Source organism: Agelaius phoeniceus, chromosome 9 (genome assembly GCF_051311805.1).
Source record: "Agelaius phoeniceus isolate bAgePho1 chromosome 9, bAgePho1.hap1, whole genome shotgun sequence".
Lineage (NCBI taxonomy): Eukaryota > Metazoa > Chordata > Aves > Passeriformes > Icteridae > Agelaius > Agelaius phoeniceus.
Genome location: NC_135273.1, coordinates 8,118,372 through 8,145,864, shown reverse-complemented (window position 1 = coordinate 8,145,864; position 27,493 = coordinate 8,118,372). Strand labels below are relative to the sequence as shown.

Genomic DNA, 27,493 nt, shown 5'->3' with positions numbered 1-27,493 from the left:
AAAAGATCTTGCCTCTTCTGTCCCCCACTTGCTTCTCACTGGCCACCCACCAAATACTGTTGTTGTGGCTCTTGGTTTTCAGCACAAAGCCACAGCACCACCAAGGAACGTTTCTTGAAGTAACCTGCAAGTGTTTGCACACAGTGTTGACATCTTCAGAGGCATCAGTGCTGCAGCAGCAGGAGGTGACACAGCAGAGGAGTGCTGGTGAACTGGAGAGCCACAGCAGCTTTAGTATCTCTCAAGGGTCCTGCAGAAAATCCTACCAAACTAAGACTGCAAGTGTCTTAAATTTGTTTTGGTTTACTCCATTCCACAGTGAGCTAATCTTTAATGGGGCAATTAATTAATCTTTAAACATTAATCTTTAATGTCCCAATTAAAGGCATTTGGGGTGATGATTAGTAAATTTGGTTTATTTAAGTTTAGTTAATTTGAGGTCAGCATTCCTGGGTGTCGCCATGAGGAGAAAAAGTCAAATCCTGAGGTCTGCAGGGGGCTCAGTTCTGCTTTGGTGAAGCCCTTTCCTTGTGTCAGCACTGGCAGTGGGCTGGCTGCATGTCGAGGCGGATATGATTAAACTGCTGATATGATTAAATGTTACTCACTTTTTCTTCCCAGGGTCAATCTTTCAGCCAGCTTTACCCCCCAGGTGATCTGCCTGCCCTGTTGGCACCTCCATTTTCACTCAAACTGGCCAGGCCCAGGAAAAATCTCCGAAGGGTCCTCTGTTGGGATGGCTCCCAAGGGAGAAAGAGCACACACGTAATTTTCAGGAAGCTGAACAATTAGTGAGTTACGGAAAACGCCAACTTTGAGTGCCAAGAGGTCACAGCAACATTAGGGCATTGAAGCATTATGCTCTGGGCTGCCTGAGCACCATGGCAGAGCAGTTATCATAGAATCATTTCTATCATCCAATATTTACTGGCCTCAGAAGAAGCTTATATTCAATTACCTACTATTGTTTCACAGACCTAGGTGGCAGGAGGAGGATTTTTTTTTTAAGGGAACAGCAATAGCTGAAACATAAAAATAAAACACACACTTTAAAATCATTCAAAATATCAAACAGTGGCTTTCCTCCTCCCACAATATCTGTGGTCTTAAATGGATCATTGCAAGGGGAATTATTTATGTAGTCTCATCAATAAATCTTACTAAAGTCCTTTATACTGCAGTCCTCATTCATCTAGCAACTCCTCTGTAAATGGTAATTAGGGTAAGAGCTGAGATACCACAGAGTTTGCTCCTGGCAGTCATTGAGCATCTGAGTCTATCAGGGCTGTAAAGGAGGCATTTCTCAGCAGCAGCTCATTCATTGTGAGCCCTGATTCAATTATTACCTTGTCTCCTGCTCCACAGCAAACACTTTGGTTCACATAAAGCCTCAGAGCCGGTGTCAATGAACTCCTTGAATGGAGTCAGCTGCATTTTGTCTCCCCTGCAGTATCTAGCCTAAATCCAGGAGAGGCAGTCAAGGGGGAGCCCTGTTTCCCTCTGGCACCATTGCTGGGCTACTCCTGCAGAGAGGTTTGGTTCTACCATGGACTCTCCCCTCCACTGCCTGGAGCTGTGGGGTCTGGGATAGCCCAAATTACAGGAAATAGATGACTCCCAAGTGTGGAGAGCCCAAGCAGCAAAATCAGCCTCCAAATCTGTCAGTCTGCTCCTGCCAGACCTCTCTCATCTTTTGATGCCTCTCCACTGGCTGCCCAGGGATGCTCTATTCATTTACATCCAGCCCCTTACTCATGCCAGCGTTGAAGGCTGGGAATTTCACTGGGAGGAACTCAGCTCTGCAGAGATCATCTTCTCCTGACCTATGTCCAAAGAGTCCTGCCACACTTTTAGCAGAGACATTACATTGCACAGCAAGTGTGCCTGGCAGGGCTCTGCCCCAGCTCCTGCCCTGAACAGCAGCCTGGCACAGGCCATGGAACCCTCAGGGTGTGCACCTGCCTTCTCCTCCAGAAGGTGCAGGCTGAAGGTGGGGTTTACTCCATTCCCTTCCTTCCCTCTTTCATACTGGGGCAGCAGCTGAAACACTCATGACTTGGCACACACACCTGGCTCTGCAGTGTGACCCTCAAAGGCCCTGGAGACAATGCCACCCTTCCAATGGACAGTCACAGCTGGCACTGCTGGAATGGCAGGGACAAGGGCAATGCTACCAGCTGCCCTCTCTGCCATGGACTTGAGACAGATTTCCTGACACACAGAGTGCACTATCACTGGCTGTTCACTGTGCTCTGCTTTTCCTTCAGACACCACTCTTCACTGGTGCCCACCCCATTTTTCATGCCCAGCACAATTATTTTGGGAGATACACTCGGAGCAGGGAACCGACTCAGTTTAAAAATATTAAAAAAACCCCCAACAACGCTGTGCAGTGAAATAAAAAGTAAAAAAATGTTTTTCTAAGAAGGATCAGTTCCCGAATGTCACTGAGAGTGACCCCACAAGCAGTCATGCTGACATATCTGATGGCAGGGAAAAGCTGTGGGGGCGTGGGAATACCTTAAGCTGGCTGAACAGCCACCCAGTGCTTTGTCTTATGAAATCCCAGCCTGAGGAGAGGCTGTGCTCTGCTGCTTCCCTGCTTCCCCTCTCTTCCTTTCCCCCCAAACCCGTGGGCCCCCATCACTGCCATGGCTACATGCAGCCTGGGATGTCCATTTTAATCTGCAGTGTGTACACAAAAGAGCTGGAAGCAGTGACTGTCTGAGACCCACCTGACCTTTGGATGTACAGCAAACTTCCTGTTCCAGGGCTGCTGGCTCTTTCATCTCCCAGCCTTTAAAAAATAAAAGTGAGCCTATGTGAAAAAATGCTTTGTAATGGGGACTCCTGGAACAACTTTTCTCTCTTGCCCTCTGACTGAGCCATAGAAAACAGTAAATATCTCTCCCAAGAGTCCTTTTTTTACAATAGAAAAATGTCAGGCAAAACTGAAGTTTCATTTCCCAGCCTTGGACTCTGCAGCAGACAGGCACAAAAGCTAGAGAAAAAAACAAAACAGCAAAGGGGAAAAAAATCTCCACTCTTGTTAATTCAGAGTTTGGAGAGATTTTTGGTGGAGAATAAGCTTCTTTTGGTGGGGAGCAAGACACACTTGGGAACTGGGTCTCTCTTCTTGCAGGAGGAAGTGGTCTTGGGCTATACTTGACAGCAAATTAGCATTGACATTTGACTTGTTTTGATCTGAGTTATTTACAATGGTATTATCTGTGTATTTTTTACATGCTGTGAAGATTCCCATTGCCAGATGCCTCGAGATGGCTGTAGGATGCAGAGCATTCCACAGTCATTACTCAGGGGTCATAAACTTCACATTACTTGTGGGGAGGAGGGGAGCAGGGGGAAATGGGCTAACAATTAAAAAAAAGAAAAAGCAATCCTAGACTTAGATTTCAGTGGGCTTGTGTATTTAACTGGAGAGAAATTAAAAATGTGCTTAGGTGGGCTGGCACTGTCACACTGTGGGGCTGATGACTGGAACAGTTCCTTGTGAATTTGCTCTACACACAGAAGTGCAGTCAGGGATAATTTTCCCAATGCTCTGGTCTGGGGGAGGCTGTGGTGGAGCAACTGCTCCATAACCCTGCCAGGGCAAAGATCCCCAGCAGGGAATTGCTGCTTGGGATGTCCAGGGCTGGCAGGACATGTCCCAGGGCTGGCACTTCACTGTAGCTGCTGCTGCAGGGAGGTGTAGCCATGATGTTTTCTGAAAAATCCTTTCCTTAGGATTTTTTCTCCTGAGAAGCTGAGAGGCCTCAGGAACAAAATGTAACCAATGGTTATCTGCTGCTGTGGAATGCAACAGGTGGATCTGTGATTGGTCTCATGTGGTTGTTTCTCATTAATGGCCAATCACAGTCAGCTGGCTCAGACTCTGTCCGAGCCACAAGCCTTTGTTATCATTCTTTCTTTTTCTATTCTTAGCCAGCCTTCTGATGAAATCCTTTCTTCTATTCTTTTAGTATAGTTTTAATATTATGTGTATCATAAAAGAATAAATCAAGCCTTCTGAAACATGGAGTCAGATCCCCATCTCTTCCCTCATCCTGAGACCCCTGTGAACACAGTCACAGGGAGGGAGCAGGCTGCCAGCTGGTGACTTTCAAGAGACTCAAAAGGGAGATTTTGGGTTTTGAGTTTTTTCTGTGCTTGGGAAACTTTCAAGAGAAGTTGCAAGGCCAAATCACAGACTTACACTTGTGGTTTTTTAAGCAGGTACTCCATGCACAGACTTCCTTACATCCTGAAGGACTGAAGATACCCAGGGAGGGTGACAGGAGATGCCCAGAGATGCAATCCAAAGAAAGGACTCCTCTAACCTTCACCAGGCTGTTTTGCTGGATTTTTTCAGAGAGAAGTTTCTCTTGTGCAAGTCACAACACACAGAGCACAGCAGCGATCCAGGCATGGCCTGGGAAGTGAACAGGGCAGGTATGAACCTTGCTAAAGGGCAACTTCACAGTGGTATCAAATTCCCCAGCTGCTGCTCTCCAAGCAGGAACCTGAGCCCCCATCTCATCTGAGACTCAGCCATTAAACACTCAACAAGCACATGGAAGTAAAGCCCTGGGGAAGCTTTACCTTTGTCACAGGCAGAACCTGTGCAGAACATCAAGGCAGGGCAAGGGAGGAGCCTCAGAGGGCTGAGAGAGAAGATGGAGAACCTGGTATCTGCAGGGCACAGATCCTGGTGTTGCAGGGGCTTTCTGCAGGCTCAGGGACCGTGCAGGGTTTGTGCTGCACCCATCCTTGGAGGGGCTGTGTGCTCAATTCTGCTGCCACCCTGCTCTGCTGGACCCAGGAGTTCAGCACAGGATGGGTGTGATAAACACCCTTGGGTGGCACCAGCCCCCACCTTCCACACCCACACCAGGCTAGGCAGGCTTATACTCTAGATGATTAAACCAACACCTAACTGAAAATATAAAACATTTTCAAGAAGGGGAATAACATTTTAGCTGAATTTGCAAACATCAAGAAAGGAAACAATTTAGCCTTTGAAGCTGACACAACAACATGGTCTGTTTCACCTTGCTGGTATCTCAGGACATTTTAAATATCAATTGACAACAAAAATAACACTTCTATGTGGTTTACATGAATCTATTTTCTATCTATCTATTTCTAGTAGCTTAGTTACAAGAAGCCTTGTGACAATTTTCAAACCTTTTACTTTCTCCTGGCTTGCCTTTATCATTCATATCTCACCTCTCTGAGAGCTCTCGAGAGCATTTCCTATTTTTGTAAGAGAACTTTCTTATAACTCTGCAAAATGAAAAAGAAAAACCGAAATAAATGAGGCAACATGAATCCAGAAATTAAGAATAAAGCTCCAAACTTTATTCATTGACTTGAGTACAACAGTGATGCAGATTACAGTGGCACAGGAGTGCAATATGTGCTGTTTGCAGTATGACAGTGGAAACACTAATTGTACAGAACAGCAACCCAGCTCAACTTCTCATTATGCATACAAGCAGACTTACTGTACAGACAAGACATTGATTCACTTTTACAGAGACTCAGAAAAAGAGACAGATGAATGGAAAACACAGGGACACCTCCCCAAAACGCTGGTTTGTAACATGTGGAGGGAGGAGAAAAGAAAGATAAAATAATAAAAAATCCTATTGCCAAAATCTACTGATTTAAAGGAAAGTGTACCTTTAAAAAATTAGTTTCAGTTTCCAAAGCTTAAAAAAAGTCCCCAGCTGTAAGGCCCCCTTACAGGAAGAGTTGTCCACGATGACCAAGCCTCAGTGCTTGGACAGGGCTGCTCTGGGAGTGACACTGAGCTCCTGGCTGGGCACAGAGGCTTCCCTGGCCCCAGGGGTGCAGTGCCAGTGGGTTTGCATCTGGGGGCAAGTGCATTCTGAAGGTGTTCAAGGACAACAGCCCAGGCAAGCGTCCAGTGGGAGCTGTCAAAGCATCCTAAGGGAGCCAGAGACTCAGCCTGGTAAGGCACCACTGGGATTCCCAGAGCTGCATTTCCATGCCCAGGGGCAGGGTCCTGGGAGCCTCAACACCTGTGCTCACTGTGGTGATCCTGACACAACAGCTTTGCCTTCAGTCATCTCTCTTTCACCTCAAAAGAAGGACCACAGTGCACATGGAAGTATTACCTCTTCACAAAGGCGAGCATTTCTGAGCAACTCATTAGCAGAAATCTATTTTCCTGTTAGAAGCCCTTTGGGCAACAAATAATTTATTTTGCATACAGGCAAACAACATTAATGGCCAATTACATTCCCACTTCCTGCACTGATGCTTACATTAAAATTAATAACACTTCTGCCAAATGTGGGCATCACACAGCTCCTGCCAGCAGAGTTGTCTGACTGAAAACTCAGTATCTTTGCATTGTGATGGATTTTTTTTGTCGTTGTTTCTTATTTTATTAAACACAAAAAAGGTGTGTGGGAGAAATCACAAGGCAAAACTCACCAGCCAGAGCAATGCTGCAGCCCACAGTGATAGGAGTGTTCTACACTAAGGGAAAAAGGTGCATTGTGCTACTGTCACAGTGCTCAGGAGCTCTCTCCAGCTCTTCATTTTGCAGCAATGGGGTAAAAATGTACCACATATTGTCAAGACCAGCCCTTGCTAAGCATCTACCCTGAAGTCTATGCTGGACTCTAGTGGGTGTGTTGACAGGGCCACAAAGTTTGACAGGGCACAAACCAGACTGTGACCTGGGGAGAACTGAATGGGGAAGGGGGCAGTGGAGACAAGCCCTAAGCATCCCTCTGGCATGGGAAGATGAGTGGCATTTTGGACAGATTAGTTTAATTCTTGTTTCCTGCAAGTGTTTTATTGCATTGTCATTACCACTGACTGGTGTTCCTCAGTGCTGTAGGTAACATTCAGGATGTGGACATCCTCCTTCACAAACACATTCCAGAGGAAAGCAATGAATCATGGAGTGAGAGAAAGGGTGGTTTTCATTTGTCTGCCCTACAAGCCAAATATGCCAACATCTCCTCCTAAGTCAGGAGGAGCCAAGATAAATCATTCCCTGAGGAGTTTAGGGGATGTTCATATTTTTACCATTTGAGACCTAATGTTCTGTTGTTTGTTCTAATAGCTTCATACCATTAATTTCAGTGTGGGTGCTCACATGCTGTGAACTCCAAACTTGACTTCCCCACAGTCTGAAACAGGTACTACAGGCTCATGCCAGTGTTCTCCTCTAATCCTGCCAAGCATCACCCTGGCAGGCCCTGCAGAAATCAAGATTATGCCAACCCTCCTCCTTCCCAGACCTTAACCCTTCTCTGTCCATTGACATCACCCTGCCAGGGGACACAGGCATCGTGGAAAGGGATTCACTTCAAAAGGTGTCTAACTTCAGTGTAGCTAACTCTGACAGAAGAGGTGCTGCTGAACTCTCTTGAACAGCAGGACATCTGAGCTACAGGGCTGAGAAAGCATTTCCCAACTGCAACAGGAAAAGGGCACAAGCATTCAGGGCCTGGCCCTCAGATTTAGGACTGCAGGACTTTGTGAGGAGAGGTGACACCTGGCTTGACAGAAGTAAAAGCACTACTGGAGCCACAGAGATGTCTTAGCCCACACAAAGCTACTGAATCCTCCCAGCCTGACCTTCCACAGCACACCACAACCCAATTGAATGAGCTCCAAACGGGGAGGGTGTGTGCCACAAGTGCACCTGTGCTCAAGGATCTGCACCTGTACATAATCCCATGTGGACTTAACCCCAGGTGCACACGTGGGGTTATTCTGCAATGTTTGACTGGGCCTTGCTCTTACATCACTCCTAAAGCAGAAAAGGAGAAAAAAGAAGACAAAAGCAACTAGTTTTTAGTCCTCTTGGTAATGACATTGTGTTGACAGCATTGATGGGATGGGACTTTATCAGAAGCTCAAATGCTTTGCAGGAGATAGAAGAACACAAGCATGTGTTAAGGCATATTCACAGAATCACAGAATGATTTGAGTTGGAAGGGACCTTTAAAAATCATCTAGTCCAACTCCTGACATGTCCCAAGGGAATATCAAAGAGAGGAATTACTAAGAACTGCTACTCAATGGGTACCAGGAGAATGATTAATTGCTTACAGAGAAATTTCTCCCTGGGGCTACATTTTGTTTTCATTAGGTGGGAAGACCAGATGAAAGAACAGAAAATATTGCAGTGACAATCACAAAGAGCCCACTGCAGAAATCCTCCCTCCCCCATGGGTGGCTGCAGCGTGGGTTTTGTGGACAGATGATCTCTTGGGTGTGTCTACATGTAGGTGGTTGAGAATTAACTGCAGGCATGCAACTGAAGCTCAGAAAACCCTTCATGTTCTCAGTCAGGAGTAAAGCAGTAGTAAGTCTAGTGCAGAGGGCTGTGAATTGACTGACTGCTCCACACCAGTGAGATGGGAGCCAGCAGTGGCCCAAAAATCCAGTCAGAGATGAGTTGTTTCTGCAACATCTACACTGGCTACTCTTCATTCCTTCCCAAGCTTAAGCTGCAGTTTTAAATTCTCAGTTGATGAGGCAGATCCAAATTACCATGCCATTCTTCACAGGCTAAGAGGCTAAGTTCTTTTTTTTTTTTTTCCTTTTTTTTCCTTTTTTTTTTTTTTTTTTTGCATAGGAGGGAGAGGTAAGAAAACAACCTGGCTTAGTCATTTCTGAAATGACTGGGTAGTGTGTTCATATGTGCTGTGAGAAGTTCAGTAGTAACCTAGAGATGGAGACAGAAAAATGCAGACTGGCAGCTCACATCCTTGAGAGAACAACTCCTCAAGTCTAGAAGGGGTATGGTCAGGGTGACTTGAACTAAAAGACCTGTATTGTCTCATAGTTTGAGTGTCTGTAGGATGTGGGATGACAAAATGTGGAGAATTTTAATAATTTAAATGCATTTAAACTCAAATGTTTGTCTCAAGGTTAAGCCACACCTTGCAGGTGACCAAACACTGAATTTCTGAGACCCCAGCATTCACAAAGTCTGTAAGTGTAAAACACTGCTGTCCTTTCACTGTATGGATTTGCTTTCAGCAGTCACTCAAAGATGCATTTTGAGCCCCTGACACTCCCATTTACTTCTCAGAGCTCCTCTAAAACCTTTCAGATCTGTGTTCTGAAAAATGAGGTGAAATACGTTACCCTGATCCCTGCTGCAAGCTCAGTGCCACCCAGAGAGCTCACTCACAAGTGTGTGTGTGTGTCACAGTGTCCCCAGGGAATTCTGCTCCCTGGGGATGGTGCCAGACCCTTGGTGGCACTGTCCCACAGCCCCACATTCCCTTGGGGACACGGAGCAGGTGCTGAGCCCTGGTCTCTGTCTCTCCCCTACTGAATCTTGATCTCAGATTTTACCAAAGGAACCACAGTGATCTGTCACAACAGGACTTCCTAACCAGCAAAGATGAGGCAGGGTTTGGGCTGTCCTGCACAGCTCATGGTGAAATGTCATTTGGTGATACAGAGAACTCAACACAGTGATACTGAATCTCAGAACTACATGGGACTGTTTCCTCTTCCTGACTTCCAGATTTTAACACCAATGTCTCATAGAACAGAAAATACAAAGGTTCTGATGTCTCCAGTGCCTGAAGTTTCTGCATTAAAAAGGAAACCTTGATAGTCTTTGACAGACACAGAACCTAAACGACCCTCTCCTGTCAGGAGATGAGCTCATTAGTGCAGTTATGCATTGGCAGTAAAGCACCAAGGAAGAGAAAAAGCAGCCACACTGCATCCATTCATTTACTTTGGTGCTCATGTCCTCCTCTGCATAGGACTTGCCCAGAAGCAGTTAAGGTATATACAGGCAGTTTTTCAAGCTGCAGCATATTGGAAGAAGACTGAAAGCAATAAGGAGTTCAATGCAGCTCAGAAACTGTCTTGCATGATTACTCTGTCTTCAAAAACCAAGTCAGGCACAAAGGGAAATAAAAATAACCAAGGCTGGAGCTTTGATGCTTCAAGACAGGAAAAAAAAAAAAAAAGTCTGTGCCCTCTTTTCCAAGCACAAGTGAAAACCTACATTAACTAAAATGAGTGCTTGGCCCCATGCACTGTGCCATATTGACAACAGCTACTGCAGTTTAATCAAAAAGCCTCTATTGGCAGAGCTTGGCACCTCGATGGTACCTTTCAATTCATAAACATTTCCTCCCTAAGAGGGATGAATTTGCATGTTAGCTTGCAGAGAACCATTCTCCCTGCCGTTGTAAAATCCTACAACTCCACTGCAGCCTGATGAGCTGCACTAGTAATTACTAGCAGGGAGTTAGTCCTGAAATCTCTGGATGCAAACCAGGGCACACTTAAAATAGCATTTTTTCACTCTGCCACTCCCACCCCCATGCACCCACCTCCTGGAGTAAATTGCAAGAAAACTGACTCTTCTCCATCATTCCCATTACTGAAGTGATCTTAAATTATTCAAAGGACTGGTTAAGCTCCAGCCTTATTAATTCAAGCAGAAAGTGTGGAAGAGGGAAGATTGACAACACACACACAGCAATTCACTTCTTATATCCTAGCAAATATTTACAAGGAGTCCATTTCCCAGAAATCCAAGTGGTGTGTCCTGCAGGTGAGCAGAGTGCCCACCACCACAGGTTGTGTTACACGAAGAAGACACCATGTCAAAAGAGTGCCAAGTAAGAAACTGCTGGGTGAAAGACTTGATGTGACCACGTGGGATAAGTTACAAGGGGCTTCTCCTTCACTACAGACCTACCTATGTCCCTCTCCATATATACACACATATACACACACAGAGATAGATGGAGAGATATAAATACATGTGTGCACACAGGCAAACACGCATACATATATATATATATATTTATATATGTATATATTCTCTTCCAGTTCTTGGAGTGGTTACAACTACTTTAGTCTACAAGGCATCCTAAGGGCACTTCCTGGCTCTAGCAATAAAGTCCATCGTATTGTGGAGAGAAGTAAAGGGAATATCATTGAGGGAGAAGAACAGAACAGTTTTCTATCTTGTACAATATCAGGTAACAGGTTGACACCTCTGAAAACTATCACTGCTGTTTCTGAGCCCAGATATTTTCTCCCTGAATTCCAGGAGGGCAATTGTTGATCTTGTTCAACTTGCAGAGGTGCCACTATGTTGATTTTCCCTTTTTGGTGGATAAGTAGTTGCTTCCAAACAGTTTGGACTGTGTGATACAATATTCTATGCATCATTTGTGGTGGGTTTGTTTAAAGGGAGATTAAAAGAGTTTTGCTTTTTTCTTCATGTCGTTGCGTCTCCAGAGAGGTAACTTGTCAAACTCCTGTATCGTCATGCCAAATATTTCTTGAAAAACTTCAGGTGCTAAGTGACGCTTCAAAAAATAAAAAACAGGAGGGAATAAAAAAAGGAGAAAAGGCAATGGTCAGTCAAAGCCAAAGAGACACAACAGGAGGTTGGAGCACCTTAGGGATTTTATGTCGCTGCGTAAGAGCCACTGCTGGAAAAATAATGCTTTGGCCATACACATTTCCAAGTCTTCATGGACTTGGGTGCTCAAGAACAAATCAGGGAGTATTTCATTTGCTGCATAAGCAAGAGACAGAGAAATTGTTGGTCTGAACCCATCCAACAGGCAGTGACAGACCAGAGAACAGGACGAGCTCCTGCACACACACCCCTGTCCCAGGCTTTAGCAAGTCACCTCTGCTTTTGGAAATCCCAACAGACATTGGGTTTTTAGTAGTGCTCTGCAGAGGGTGCAGCTTGATGTGCTCCCAGTTCTGAGAAGGAAGATGTCTGGCCAGGCTAACTGCTCAGCACACTTCTCTGCTGCTAATGAAACACTTTTTGGTGCTGTCCTGTGCACAGATCACTTCTTGTTCAGCCACTTTAGAGTGCACTGGATGGGGAAAGTGTCTCCCTGTAGCACTGATCTAACACAGCACTGAATTCTAATAATAAAAATGGGAATAAACCCAAATTGTTACCCAAATTACCCAGATTCTTGTGGCTCCTTCCTTTCATCTCCATAGAAGATTAAGGACTTAAGCATCCCCAGCATTCCACTGGGCTGCTTAAGTCTTCCTAAGCCACAAAGCTGTAAACTATATTTATTTGTTGGCAGAGATTTAAATCCTTGCATTTTTGGATATCAGCCAGTCTTCTAACTAAGTCACAGGACTCATGATGAGTTAGAGGAACTTAGACTTTTGGTCCTCAAGGATGGCTGACACTGACTCTTAGCTAAGAGAGGGTCCAAGAACAAAGTGTTGCTCCATTCCAGCCTGGATCTTATGAAACTTGTGCAATTTTGGGCTTTTAGCAAATCCACAAGTATATAATGAAAGGCCTGAAAACAGAAGGGGATTGTGAGAAGCTCAGTCTATGAGCAGGGAGACAGAGATGTGGGGGATTGTTTCAGGAGATGCACCTGCTTCCTCCCAGTGTCTGATCCCTCTTTCCCTGATTAGTGCTGAGAAATCTTCCCACATTTCTCAGGACCCACATTTCAGTGTTTCAGCTTTCACAAACAACAAACAACTTTAGCAGGAAAGAGCATTTAGGAACTTGCTTCTCTTACCTCCAGCCTGGTTCTGTCTACATCTTTTAGTATTTTATTTCGCCCTCTGTTGGTCACCATGAGTATTTCATATGGAAAAATCTGTTAACAACGTATAAAAAGGGGGAAAAGAGATATTTATACTTATAGTCTAAAGCAGACGGAACAAAACGTGTGTCATTTTCATAAACACACAAATATTTGTTTTCTTTTGCAAATCAAATATCAGTTTGGTGGTTTGTTTGTTTGGTTTTTTTTCTTATCCTTTTTTTCCTAAAGTTGTGTGGAAAACAAGCTGATCTGAACAAATCTAGAACTTGTTTAGCATTGAATACCTCATATTGTAAAGCCAAAATTTTTATGCTGTATATAATACATCAGCTGGCTTTGGTCAGGCAGAGTTCTTTCTAGGCAATGCATTTCCTTATCCATCAACATATAAATTTATTCAAGTAATTGCATTTGTCACTCATTGGTCTAACTAATGGTTGCCAGAGTGTGGACAGCCCCAAGGACTGACAGTGAGTGGGTTTTAAAAACATGGAAGTGCATAAAAACAGCATCATCTCTGAATAAGCAAAATATCAATTAGTGGGGGCCACTGCATTCAGTAGAATTTATCACATGGTTTTCCTTGCCTTTTTGGTTAAGTTAAAGAATTCAAACAACTAATAGCAACAGCACTGCTTTGAAAGGATTTCAGAAAATATTAAAATCAGTTTCTGGAATCATACCTGGGAAATAAAACTCAGTTCTATTTTTTTTTTTCCCTTGGATAGACACTTCCATGCCTGGAATGACTTAGGAGAGCTCATGTTCTGTCTGCCAGAGCATCTCTAGAGCCCTTCCCACTGCATTTCTCTGTAGGAAAGCAGCATTCCCAGACCCCTCATCCAACCCCTACTCGAGTCAATGAAGTTTTTCTGGAAACTTCAGTGGCAACTGGCTCAGCCTTTACTGTCATTTATGAGTCTTAGTTGCCCACTGGGAATATGAGTGAGACCACCAACACTCTCCTGGAGAGAGCTGAGCTATTATTAAATGCTAATAATTACATTATTTCAACATCTGAAGAAGTTTGACTCAATCAACTTTTGTGCAATACTCAGCCATTAAGTTCATTCCATTGTTAACAATTATCCCAATGAACTTTTCAAAAACATAATAAATAACATAAATTCAGGCATCAATGAACACACCACTGATTTTATTGTAAGTAATAATAATTTAAATAATGTGTGCTTACATACCAATTGTGAGATATGATTCTTATGAGATTCTGACATTGTCACAATTGTACAATTAGGTCTATACTTGGAGTTACATTTTTTATGTTTGGTACTGGAAATGGCTACTATAAACAGCATTATAGGAAACTAAAATGTAACTTTTCATATTTAAACAGGCAGAGTTTAAGTCAAGATCTATGGTCATAAATACATTTTATGTTTAAATATTCACAACAAGGCATGTCTCAGTCTGGGCTGGCAAGATGCACAAATTCTGTCCTTTCTGGAGAACCATTTGGTAATATCTGGTCATTCTTAGGATTATTAATCTTTACTTTTCATATGTTTCATGCTGACTCTGAATTGGCTTCTTTTATTTTGGCAGGTGTAAGTTAGTATTGGACAATTGACATGAATAAACACAGTGCCAATTCACACATCCTGAGTATTTGGCATCACCTTTATAAATAGCAACAGAAAGTGATCTATTATCTCAGGAAATTTCCCATAATTTTTTAAATTAAAATAACCATTAATAAATAATAATTAAATTTAGTCATTAATAATACTGACAGAATTTGTCACCCAAAATAGCATCCCAAATCACTGGGTACATCAACAGCAGTGACGACTGTAAGAATTTCTATTGCACTGAAAGAGAAATTATTTGGAATAAAAAGCACTATCTTAGGAGTCCCCACAGTCTTATTTATATAATATATAAAACCACTTGTAACTGCACAGTGCACTGGGGTCTCAGCTTATACAGCCAGGGTTATTGCCTTGTACAGTTGGCCTGGAGGTGACTCGGAAGCACAAGAAGTAATCTGGTTTGCAAAGTGAGCTCCTCACTTAACTGCAGAAACTCTGATCCTTGTAACTTTGGCAAAATCATGATTTCATGGAAGGTTCACCAGCAATAAAGTGATAAGATTTAAAACACAGCCCAGGTTGAATTCCCTCGATATAATATATTCATTTTTAACTCAGGCATCTCTAGACATAGCTGTAAAAGCATTTTAATTTGTGTCTCAAATTATAGTTAGCAGACACTGTCTCTTTTTTCCAATAAATCTCCTGAAGAGTTTCTCATATAGGGAATTCAACACCGTGGACAGGTCTCAGGTTAGCAGTGCTGAGAGCTGAGGAACAGATCCAGACAGACAGGTAGGTATCTTACTTCCAGTCAAAGATTTCCCATAATCTTTGGAATTAAGACAGCCTCAACTGTGTGTTGTGAGCCACAATATTCTGCAGCACTTTTCAAAATGGACAGATCTGAGTTTGGCCTGGTGCTTTGGCTGGTGAAAGCCTGGCAGAGAACCAGCTATATGGAGCACCTTCCACATCTGTCACTGTGTCCCTAGAAAAGCTTCCTTACCCCAGGGATCACACAGGCCTGCCCTCAGCCTGCCTGAGCACTAACCCTGCAGAGCACAGTCCAGAACAAAGGGATGGGTTTGGCACATAAGGACCAGGGGCTGAGGCGAGGTAAAAGAAAACAAGGGAACTAAGACATTTCCCATATTTTATCTGCATTTCACAGTAAAACCTTCAAAGTCTTGAAGGAAAGTGAGTAACATCTGCACTTGCCTTTGGCTCCAACATGTTAGGCATAGATACTCCTCTGTCCATTCTCATTCCAGGGACATGACCATCCGGGAGGGACTGCATCAGATACAGGCACACAGCAGACACAGAGGTTACACACACAGAGGGTAAAGGCACTCAAGTAGTGGTGAAGACAAAGGTGAATTTGCCCTGAGACTTCCTTTAAGTCTTAATTCTTGGTCTTATTATTTCAATCATTGCCATGGCTGCTGTTCACTACTCCTGTGAGGTGGGCAGGGGGATCCTTCAGTCCCCTCAGCACCACAGCTCCTGTCCCTGCTCAGGCTGGTGACAGCCCCACTGAGCTGACCTGCACCACGTTCCAGGGCACCTGGGCACCCCAAGAGAGTGGTGATCCCTCTCCCACCCCAGTGACTAGGTGAAATTCTTCTCTAGTTCTTCCCTAGCATTAATTCAGATCCCACCCAACTGCACAGAAAGCACTCTTACACCTCTGGGCTTTCCTACTTGTAATTCACTGTATCAGCTGAGGGATTTCCTTCTTTTTTTTTGTCTCTACAATGGGTAATTTTTACTATGAACACAAACAGGGATGGGTAAAAAGGTGCTGTTTTGACACAGGTACTAAATCTAAGGAAATAACATTTGGAGCACAATACACGGACAGCTCTGCTCCCCTCCCATAATCTTATTCTCTTTCCAATCATCATGATTTTGATATGCCATTAACAAAATTATCCAAGTAATTAAACAATTTCTTAAATTGCCATTTCATATTGTGATTGTGCTGAGGAGCCAGGGAGACTCAAACCATTCTGAAAAAAAACTTGCAGACAGTAATTGAAGTAAAAAGGTTTCTATTTGCAAGCACACTTCTTTCTGGCTCATCTGGGATGGCAGCACTGTAGAAAACTACTGATCAGCCATCTTGTCTGGAGAGCAAATCCCAGGGTAAAACTGAGGAGTTCAAAGCTCCTGGTATGAGAGAAAATTCCCTCTGGAAGAGACTTTCTACGTGTCTCTGGGGTCAGTACTAGAGAGGCTGGAAATAAATCCACCCTCACGTGTCCAGAGAAGGCTTTTACAGATTACTCATACAGGAACAGAGTGGATTTTACAGAGCAAGTCACAGAACAGGTGTGAGCTGTCTCAGCTCAGCTCTGGGGAGGTGACAAGGAGGAATCCGAGGCTGTGCCTGTTTTTTGTTGATAAGGATCTACATTGGTGATTATGCTTAAACATGCAGGAAAATCAAAGCTATTGTCTTAAGAAACCCTTCCCTGTAGCAGAAATTCAGAGTTGAACAAGGAGCTGCTTTAGGTTCTGCTGTCAGTTGATTGATGAAAACCCGTACTCTACCTGGAAATCTGAAAAGCAAAAGAGAAATCTCATCAGCTTTAGAGTGGAAAGACAGGAATCAGTCACAATCTACCAGAGAAGCCTTCTCTGTTTTTTGTTATATCTGATTTTTCCAAAATCCCATCTGATTCTCTGAAGCCAGCAACATTTCTAATTTTGGACTTTGTAGAGTTGAACACTCCAAGTATTACAGTTCTTTTCATTAACTCTCCAAGTTTTGTAACTTTCATGAATAATATTGTCAATTTTTATTTGGCACTGACTGGTACCACATCCAGCTCAAAGTCATAATGAAGATCATGAGCAGCAAGGGGGATTAGAGGGCATTATCTCCCTTTCTTCACTGTGGCACATTGTTCCAGACTGCACAGTTGATGGTGATTTTCAGAGAAAAAAACCACAAAATTCACAGAACTCCGTTCATATTCCTGATAATGCACACGTTATTTGCCTTCCATTTGATCCAATGCTAAAGTATGAACAAGGATCAGCTCCACATAACAGATTTAGCAAAATAAACCCAACATTTTAAACAGGCATTTGAAGTACTTTGAGTTAATTGAATTTGCCAGAGAAAATTAAAATGTACTGAGCAAATACAAAGTAATCACATCCACAGCCTTCATATAAAACAGCAGAAATGATCAAACATTGTCACATTTTTACATTTATTACTAATAGACTGTGAAAGGTTCCTCATCCTTACCTCTAACAGCACCACTCACATCCCCATAACTGTTGTACTGACCAAAATCTGTAGAGACCGGCTGTAACAGGAAAAGAGGGACAGAACATAAATTCACACTTCAAGACTTTACAAGAAGGTTGGTACATGGGGACAAAGAAATTGCTTTAATTTTTTTATTTCCCCCTCAATTTTACAACATTTCTGCCTTTGCTTTCTTGCCTTTTTAACAAAGTAGTTTGTGGGAGGGGAAAATAGGTTTGGTCTGACTTCAGGTAATTTTATAAGAAACATTTATCGAACTGAAAATCCAATACAATTGATATGGAAATAAATACCACGGATAATTAAAGCCACCTTTCACACCTCAAAATCACCATCTTCTTACCCTGTGAAGTCCATTTTTTCCATACCCAGGGAGAGAAGAGGTTTTGGAGGCTGAAGCATGTGCTGTTGAATGAGGAAGAGAAAATATTTAACTGGAAAAATCCCACGGAAACTAAAAAACTAGAGCACTTGAGGAATCACCAAAAAACTAGAGCACTTGAGGAATCACCTAGTACAAAATACACAGTTAATAGAACCAAGCATACACACAACTGAGACACACTGACTTTAAGAAACTTAGTCCCAAACTCAACACAAACTTCCACACATTCTGTAAGTTACAAACAGCTTTATCATGCCATGGTGGCAGGCCATTAATAAGGGACACTAATTTTCCCAGGCTCAAAATCAAGGTGGTCCCCCCTGGATTGAAAATAATGCTCATGGATCACCCATGGCATCTGCTTTGGCATCTTCCCTGATTCCAAAACAGAATTGATGATTATGGCACTGATTATCCCTGCAAAGAGGGATGGACATACCTCAAATAAAGGAGTTCTCCAACCTGTGCTAAGGTTAATAAAAAAATCACAAGCTTTGAGTTGAGCAGGTTGCCTCTGGCCCCATAAAAATTAAAGACAGTGAGTGAGAGCCACAGGAATCCTCTCCAAGGCCATCAAGGCAACACACTTATAAAACAGGGAACACAAGGAAATCTTAGTTTGCTTGGCAACTGCTCCAGTGGATGACTCCAGAGAGACTCATCTTGTCTCTTCTTGGCTCAAAGTATTACAATGTCTTTTGTGTTACAATGGCTGGTGAATAAAGAGAGTGAAATAAAACCCCCAGACCCTTCTCTGGAGATGCGAGAAGGCCACAGCCATACATCAAAATGTGCAACAAGGCAAAGAACCTAAGTCACTAATCTAAGTTAGCTTTTGTGCTTTTGCTTTGGAACAAAATACACCCAATTAAAACGTCAGCCCAGGTCAAAACACTGGCTGTGTTTGGAATATGCAGCCCCACTGGCCAATATTGCTGAATATCTTTCCCTGGGAGAAGAGAATAAACAGGGACACGGGAACCACCCGTGTAAGCAAAATGCTGTAACTTAATAACCCATCCTATTAGCATGTGTGTGATGTCACAGTCACCGAACACTTCACCCCACTCCATATCTATATTAAAGCAGCTCTCTCCTCAAAATTGCCTGAAAATCCTCAGCCTCATATTTCTTCTAATTAAAAAAAACAACCACGACATTTCTCCCCTCACAAAACAAGGTGATGAATCAGGCCACTCTTTCAGGGCAGATCACCACAGAAACACGTATCAAGCAGCTTTCCCAGCTGTCTCTCTTCTGGGACAATACTTGATATGTGTATTCTACTTGGTGTGTGCATTCTGTGTTGTTTATACCCATTGTTCATGATTAGCTTTATTGCCTCCATGAATTACCTGGAGAATCGTAACGACTGGCAGACCTACCGCGACTCTCCTTTTCCATCTCTTCCTTCAATATTAACTGCCCCAGACCAGAGTTGAGCTACAAATGGCAATTAAAAAAAACATATCAATAAAATAAAGCTGGCCAAGACAGTGGTAGGATTTGCTTACAGAAAGAAAAGGGACACTTTTTGGATGGTGCTCAGAAACAGCATGAGGACAAGCTTATAACCACCTTCATGAGCTGCTCCTCCTGCAGCTGCCGGCGTCTCTGCAGCTCCTCGTCATCTTCCTCCCTTCCACTTGATCTGCGTCTCATGTCAGCTCCTGCTTCCACAAAACCACAGCACAGAGAGAGCTTTGTGCATCAGTTCAACTGCAGCTCCAAGATTTTAATGCTAATTCACAGAACTGGTCAGTTTGATTTGCTGAATAAACAAAGCAGTATTTCCTCGCAAAGTCAAAAGACTTTTTCAAAATTCCTTCTTAATAAAACTCACTTGGGTAGCCTGCCCAGTGGTTATCAGGCTTGTTATAAACTAAACAAGAACTTAAACTATGCACAAGTTCCAAGCCAAGCAATGGTCCTGGATACAAAAGTCATGATTGACTCTAATAGAGAAAGCAGCTCACATTGCTGGTTCTGGAAACATGGATTTAGCAACAGCAGCAACTGATCACAGCTGAAAACCTAAAGTCTGATTTACATTTACTCTTTTATCTAGACTCAGAGAAGCAAATCTAAATTAACATTTCAAATGGAAAATGAAACTACATTAGTCTCCTAAATGAACACTCGTATTTGAAAAAAACAAGGCACTGGTTTTAGTCTAAAATGAAGTAAATTAATTTGATTCATTGGATAGAGCTAAAATAAATTAAGGCACAGGTGTTCTACATTTTAATTCCTTAGTTTTTTATTGAATAGTTTTTATTTTCTTGAATATTCTTAAGAAATAATCCAGTCTGGATGCCAGGACAATCCCATGAATACATAGGATGTGCTTATTGCTGCAAGCATTTAGACAGCAGTTCCATTTATTTTCTGCACAGGGCTTTATCTGATACAGTTATTTACCAACCCTGTGCTAGACAAACTCAGTGTTTAAAGTATGTAGACATTTCAAGTATGTAGATGAGAGAGCTTCAGTATGTTGTTATTTTTCCTGTGACTCAGGGACTCCTCTGCATGTTTGTCAGGGTGCAATCCCAACTAAAGGACACTTTCAAAAAGCTGCTGCTGCATGTGCAGCCCCTTCAGTTGGTCTCTGAGCTCTCCCACCCTGTGTCTTCTCTCTAAAAACTCCTGTGAAGATCCCACTGTTAAGAAAGCCATACATTCCCTCACAGAGACCTGAATCAAGCAACACCTCAGTGCTTCAGACATAACTTCAGGAATGAATCTAGGCTAGATGGCTTATTTTATGCTACAGGGGTCAATAAAAACCCAACAGAGGGAAAAAATACAAAGAAAAAAATTTAAATTGATGATGCATATGGATTAAAGAAAAGAAAATAAGATATATGTAGTGCTACAACACAAAAGAAAAATATAAAGTCTGTAGAAACAGTAACTCTGAAAATCAGGAATTATTTAGTCTGTTAATTGTTCCAATTCAGTTGTTGCTTCTTGCCATGAAATTAGTCATGTGGTTGGAAACAATCATGTTTTCTGTGGAATTTTTGCTATTAGCTTAGCCTTAAAAGATTAAATGGAATAGCTGAGAGAAGTTAGGATTGTGTGGCACACCACACTTTTTAAGTTACTGCACTAGAGTTCAAAAAATTTGCTTGTGGGTTAATATCAGTGTGATCAATCCCAGAGTCCTTTAGCAAAGCCTCTTCTACTCAGTGCAATTCAACAGTTTCAGACTCAGACACTCAGTGGTCTCACCAGAACTACACTTTGTGGTGAGCATCAGGTGGACACCACCTCTCCTCCACCTTTTTGCAGCTGCACTGTCCGTGTGCCCTGGTCAGCAGTACCTTTGGAGCTGCAGAAATGAATGGTTTGTGTTTCCATACCTATGGCAGCCAGGGAGGGAGGGCCTGGCCAGTGGTCAGTCTCAATCTTTGGTATCTCGTTGGGTGCTGGTGCATGAGCTGCTGGGAACTTGGAGGACTTGATGATATCCTCGGAGGACTTGCTCTGTGCTGCCAAGGCAGCTGCATCTAGATGGCAATCAGGGAACTTAGCTATGTCATCATCTGGAGCAGCACAAAGTCAGCCTTATTTTGGCAAAATGTTATACTTTACAAGAAGTTAGTTTCCAAAAGCAAACATTTTCATGTTTTGCTTTTCCAACTGCAGTTTGAAGCAAGCAATGCCTATTTCTTGCCAATAGATTGGAATCAAAGCTTCCTCTCCTCCCACAGCCCCACCCCAAAGATAACCCCAAATCAGCTTTGGATTTTACTAGGGTTTCACGGTGTAAGAATGATTATGAAAGACTGAGAAAATGCAGCCTGGCAGTATTTGCCAATATCTTCTAAGGAGGGCTGATTATTTATGAAGATGAACTCAGATTTATGTACTAATAAGTTTTCCCTCTACGGGAAGCAAACTAATAGATCAGAGTAACAGTACAAATCCTAACACTACTGATGCTAATTATTTCATCTGTGAAAAGCTGCAAAACAAAGAAGAAAAGAAACCTGAAACAAATATGTTTAACTAAGAGGATTTTTTTGTGCTGCATACCCTTGCTTAGAGCATGCAGTAGTAGTAAAAGCAGATAGGAACTTATTAATAAATACTAAATTCCATTAAGATCAACTTGGCAGGGCAAGGCACTTGCAAAGCAATGAACCTCACCAGCAAAACAGCTTGGTAGTGGGGCTTCCACTTTAATTCTATTTTAAGCCAAAGCCTTGTAAAAGCATGTGAGGATGTGCATTATGGCTTTCTCTTCTTGACATTAAAAAATAAATAAAAAACCAAAACATCTAATAGGATTCAGTGTACATTAAACCCAACCTTAACTAACTCTGAGCTGGAAAATGTGTTAGCTCAAATCACCTTTGCTTATATGAGGCTATTGTATCAGTAGCAACAGTTCCAGAATTTTCTTTCCTTTTTTTTTAACAGAAAGATATTTTTTAACAAAGGGATGTACTGTGTTGCTCATCCAACACGTTCCAGGTAGTTAAACAACATCAGTGTTAGATATCATTGGGAATTCTGAGCAGTTGATGATTGGAAAACTCTAAGCATAACTGCAGGCATGGAGGGAGCTGGTCAGAGTTTACAAAAGCATGACTTCAAACAGTACTTACGCATTAGAATTGGTGATGTCAGTGGTTAAACATTCATATGTTAATGGGAGGTGAGGAGATACATTAAAACCATAAAAATAAACAGAAACAATGTTAAGACTTTTTTTTCAAAATGAGCATACGGTTTGAAACTTAAAAAAGAAAGAGGGGAAAACCCTGATGTGATAGTAGAGCAGTATCTGCAGTGCTCACTCCTGACTACAGAATGGACTTGTGGGCTTTCCTGCTCACCCCAGCTCACTGGCTCTCAGCCAGCTGTTCATCTAAGCCCTGCAGTGCTGCTGATTTGCTACTTAACCCTAAATACATTTCACTGGATAAAACATCTGCAAAGGGATGAAAATTCAGAGTCTATAATTAATGGAGTCATCTTTCACTGACGTAAATAAAAACCATCTCCTATGCACAGCTGTCTGTTCACAGCAGGAGGGAAGAGTGAACACACTCCTCTGTGATGATTCCTTTATAATGTTCCTTATAAGAATGAACACACTCCTTTATGATGATTCCTTTATAATGTTCCTTATAAGAGTGAACACACTCCTTTATGATGATTCCTTTATAATGTTCCTTATAAGAGTGAACACACTCCTTTGTGATGATTCCTTTATAATGTTCCTTATAAGAGTGAACACACTCCTTTATGATGATTCCTTTATAATGTTCCTTATAAGAGTGAACACACTCCTTTATAATGCAGCCTTCCCCTGTAGGACTAAAGATAGGCAAGGCTGTGGGCTTCTGCCATCACTGTCATTTCAGACTTCCTATGACAACACCAACACCAGAAATCTCAGAGCACTAACGCTGCTGTCCAACTCAGAACCCAAACACCTGGAAAAACAAGTACAGCAAACTACCTGAGCTGCATCACATGGCTGAGAGTCAAATTAGCCCTGTCACTGATAAGTCACCTATAATATCTTCACTAATTAAAGATTCTTATTTAAAGCCACATTAAAGGTACATTTGGAATTCCAGTCTGATTATAACATCTCCATCTTTGCTGCTGAAATAAATTATTGTACTGTATCTGTTTAAAATAAGGATATTTTGTGAAGTCCCTGTCAGAGATCAGTCTGCTGTTAATTCATTTAACATGACCAGTACCTGTACTCTTAAAATAAAAGCTTAAAGAAGAGAAATGCTGCAAAGTATCATAATGCAAACAGCAAAATCTCAGCTAATAGCAATTTTGCCATTAATATCCACACGGCAATATTAACCATATAATCCAAATGAAACAACAGGCTTTAGAACATAATCACTTTCCAGAACATGCAATTACAGCCATTTCAAGCTTGGACTACTAAATTTTTATGCTTGCAAAGCAAAACCTGAATGCTTTTCACTAATTGCACACGTTTAAATTCAGCTGACACTCCAGTTTTGAAATAAAAAGGGAAAGGTCATTTACCGTGTTGTTTGTAGATGGGCGGTTTCCTGTAAATGTTGACACCTTGATCTGTGATATTAAAAAACAGAAAAAAGGAAATGTGAAAACTACTTCAGTTGTAGATAAAGATAACCACTGAAGCAATAGATAGACCAAATCAAGGATGTAGCACAAGAAAAAGCCAGAAAACTATTTCTAGTATTATACAAAACCAGATTATTTAAAGAAAAGAAAACATAAGAACAAGTGAAAAGTCAAAGACATGTGGTATGAAGTCCTTTGGAGCTGATTCTGTAACATGTGGATGCATCAACTCATGAACCATCAATTTTAGAGTGGGACAAAAGAGAAGAAATGTAAGCAGGCAAGACATTTCAATGGTGAAGATACAAGCCATTTGGGGAAAACTACCCCAAATAACTTCTGTGGAAAATTGTGCTTCGGTCAGAACAGCTCAATTTTCTTTCCAACTGACTGGCTGGATTGAACAGAGGAGAATGCAGTGAGCCTACAATTCACTTCAAAATCCAGAGAACAAAATAGCCACCTAGGACACTGTTTTGAACAGGCAACAACAGCCACACTTCAGTGAGTCAAAGCAATTCTTTATGCAATGTTCACTGTTATGCTACTAATTCTCAAACTATAAGGACAGATTTTCTTTCTTTTTTCTGTAATTTTTTTATATAAGGCCCACCATATTGCATATTACCTATGTAAATCAGAATAAAAACATTTCCCAGAACTCTTAAGCAGTAAAATCTACAGCATGTCTAAATGATACCATATTTTTCCAAATAATCTAAGACAGGAACCATTTTGTTCTAAACTACCTTCCCACCCCAGCCAACATTTCATGTATTCAGCACAGCTACAAATATAAAAGCTAATCCAAAATCAGCACTATAGTGCAAAAATGTGCCAAAATCCTATTAGAAGAGCAAATTGAACTACAGGGATCTAGAAAATTAACGTCAGAAACCCATTTTGCTACTTTATGCTGCCTGAAAAAAGTTTTCAGTTACATTAGAGTGAAAGATGAAAAGGAATTTCAGAAACACATGTGCTGTATCACAGATCCAATTAAAGTGTTATAGGAGACAACTTTGCCTTTGGTGTTAAGGAAAGTTAAACTTAAAAATCTATTGAAACAGAGGCAAATCTTACTCTGCAGAACCCTACATCCTTAAATAAACAGGCAAACTCATTGCACAGAAAGGCTGTGGTACTTCATTCCTGTGTGGGATCTGTTATGGCCACTTGAGCAGCAAACAGGTAGGAACATTTCAAGGGCAGTCATGCAGTCCCTCTGCACACAAGGACCCCAGAGAGCTGCAGGGAGGATGGGAGCACAGCTCCTTCCGTGGCTGCAGGGCCCCAGCTGGCGAGGAGAGCTCCCACACCATGCTCCAGGTCACTTCTCAGAGCTATTCATGCAATTAGGCTTGAGTTTAGTGAGGCACCGAGAGCCAGGTGAGCTTAAGCGGTTAAAAGAGCCGACCTCAGCCAAGCCAGGTCACCCTGACTGAAAGGGGGGTGCACAAACTGGTTATCTGCCAGATCTGAGGAGAGGAGGAAGGGCAGTAACCTCTGGCAGTGAGAAGGAACACCAGGCTGAAGGGAATCTGAAAGTAACTGTGTAGAACAAGGCTTTCAGCTAGTGCTGAAGCAGCCAGATGCATGTCCAAACCCTAGGGACACACAGCTCATCCCATCAAAATCCAAGACACATGGTCTCCTCAGGGGCTGGAACAACTGTGGAGCTCACTTCAAAACAGAGACTGCTCTCTATAGAAAGGACATCATCCTAAGGCACACATATCCTTGTGGATCTGCAGGTCTCTCTGAGGACAACAAGCCATTGCGCAGAACAAGGAACAACCTCACCTGCTTTAGAAAGAAAGGGACACTAAACTAGAATTGCTGTGCTCAAGACTGAAACAAGCCACAACAATCTGAATGAACAATATATGTAATGGCTCACTGGCCACCTCTTTTCTGCACGTGAATCAAAACCAACTCCTCTAAAATTAGAGCTATGCTGGTGCTCAGCTGGTGCAAATGGGAGAAAAACCAAGCCCTACATAGTTCATATACAGCTCACAGGCCATCAAACAGCCCTGAAAAATGAAGCATTCTAAGAGTGAAACACCTGACCAAGAGAATAGGTAAAAATCCCAAAAATCCCAATAAACCCCTACGTTCCTTAAGGCACTACTCCTCTCAGCAAGCCCAGAAGCAGTTCCAAATGCTGAGGGTGCAACCCATGGTAAACGGTGTGAAAGGATGGAGACAAGACAGGAGTTACAAAGGCTACATTCTACACTGTGACAGGACAGCGAGACACACACAGTGCCAGCTCCTACCTGGAACATGGAAATGTTTAGGGGCCTGAGCGTAAGTTGGAGTGAGAGGGCGACTGTCAGGCCGATAGGGGACAGGGGAGTTCCGACCGCTGGACGGCTCATTGCCTCCAATGAAAGAATGGAGAAAACAAAATGAGAAGAGGGAGAGCAATAATAAAAAAAAAATTTAAAAAAAAAAAAAAAAGCAAGCCCAATCAAACCCAAACAAAACCAGTGGAATCAAAACCTCCAGGGAGAAAAGAAGTGGAACCAAAAGTATAAATACAAACAATAAGGAGAGCTGGTAGTAGCCCTGGTGAATTTTTTTCCCCCCCTGATATTCCTGCAGAGACAAAAATTCATGTTCAGGCTGGAGTTGAGGTTTGAGCAGCTCAGACTCATTCTGACGGCATGCAGGCAGGAGCTGTGCGCCCGTAGCTGGTGATTAGATGGGCAGGTCAGAAAAGAAGAATGGAAGGTTACTTAGCAATGATTTTTTAGTACAGAGATTGATATTTAGAATTAAAAGGCGCAAACACGGAGCAGAGTAGTTGATATGCAAACCCAAAGCAGATAGAAGCAGATGCTGGCAGTTACTACAGTTCACTAAACCAAAAGTGTACAGAAACCAGAAACAGAAAATAGCTGTTAGGTCACTTGGCCCATATCAAAAGGTATAACTGTTCCACAAACACTCTTTCACTGGTTTAGGAAAATTCTGATATGGCAAAGCAATTTGTAAAGCAGTGCAGCCCATCTGGTGGCTGCACACACCTCGTTCATGCCGCACCAAAACTCTATCAATGCCAAATTTGGTTCTGATGGCAATGCTTCACCACTGCTGATTTAGCAAAGCTGAATCTAGTACCTAAAAACCTTAGCTCTAGTTTGCACACCCAGTTTGTTCCATTTGTAGGATTACTCTTACTGGAATTATCCCTTTGCCTCCTGGCAATGCACCACAGCAACCCAACAGCCCTGAAAGTTTCTGTGCCTGGGCAGGGAGTGAGGGCTGCTGCACAACCACGATGGTGGATTCCAAGTATCAACACTTAACAGCCAGATATCCATTCATATCTGTGTGTGTGTGTGTACCTTGAAAGAATGCAGCTGCCTCTTTTATTGTGCTGTTCTTCAAACTAGAGCAAACTCACACAAAGAAAAACCATCCACACAGGTGCTTATTTCACATGGGTGGGAGTGACCCCAGCAGTGAAAAGTAGGGGAACATCAAATCCCTTCCATTTTTAAATAATGCACAAGGGCTTAAAAAACCCTATAAATGTTGATTAGGAAAGCAGGAAAAAAAATGGAGGGCAGAG

At 42.3% G+C, this 27,493-nt stretch overlaps 1 protein-coding gene across 7 annotated transcripts in view; it reads right to left on the bottom strand.

Moving 5' to 3' along the window:
• Window positions 1–5,339: 5,339 nt before the first annotated feature.
• ABLIM1 (actin binding LIM protein 1) overlaps window positions 5,340–27,493 on the bottom strand; it is a 190,751-nt gene continuing 168,597 nt past the window's right edge. For 2 of the 7 annotated variants that reach the window (XM_077182837.1, XM_077182840.1), the window contains 8 exons: window positions 26,193–26,297; window positions 23,848–23,895; window positions 21,180–21,326; window positions 19,390–19,481; window positions 19,167–19,254; window positions 17,770–17,831; window positions 17,403–17,463; window positions 13,727–16,704 (listed from right to left, as the gene is read on the bottom strand). In XM_077182837.1, coding sequence (XP_077038952.1) covers window positions 16,667–16,704; window positions 17,403–17,463; window positions 17,770–17,831; window positions 19,167–19,254; window positions 19,390–19,481; window positions 21,180–21,326; window positions 23,848–23,895; window positions 26,193–26,297 — 641 coding nt within the window. In that variant the 3' untranslated portion in view covers window positions 13,727–16,666. Of the gene's footprint in view, window positions 11,349–12,557; window positions 12,639–13,726; window positions 16,705–17,402; window positions 17,464–17,769; window positions 17,832–19,166; window positions 19,255–19,389; window positions 19,482–21,179; window positions 21,327–23,847; window positions 23,896–26,192; window positions 26,298–27,493 lie in introns of those variants that run through there. The other 5 variants (XM_077182844.1, XM_077182839.1, XM_077182838.1 and 2 more) reach the window with 5 other exon arrangements.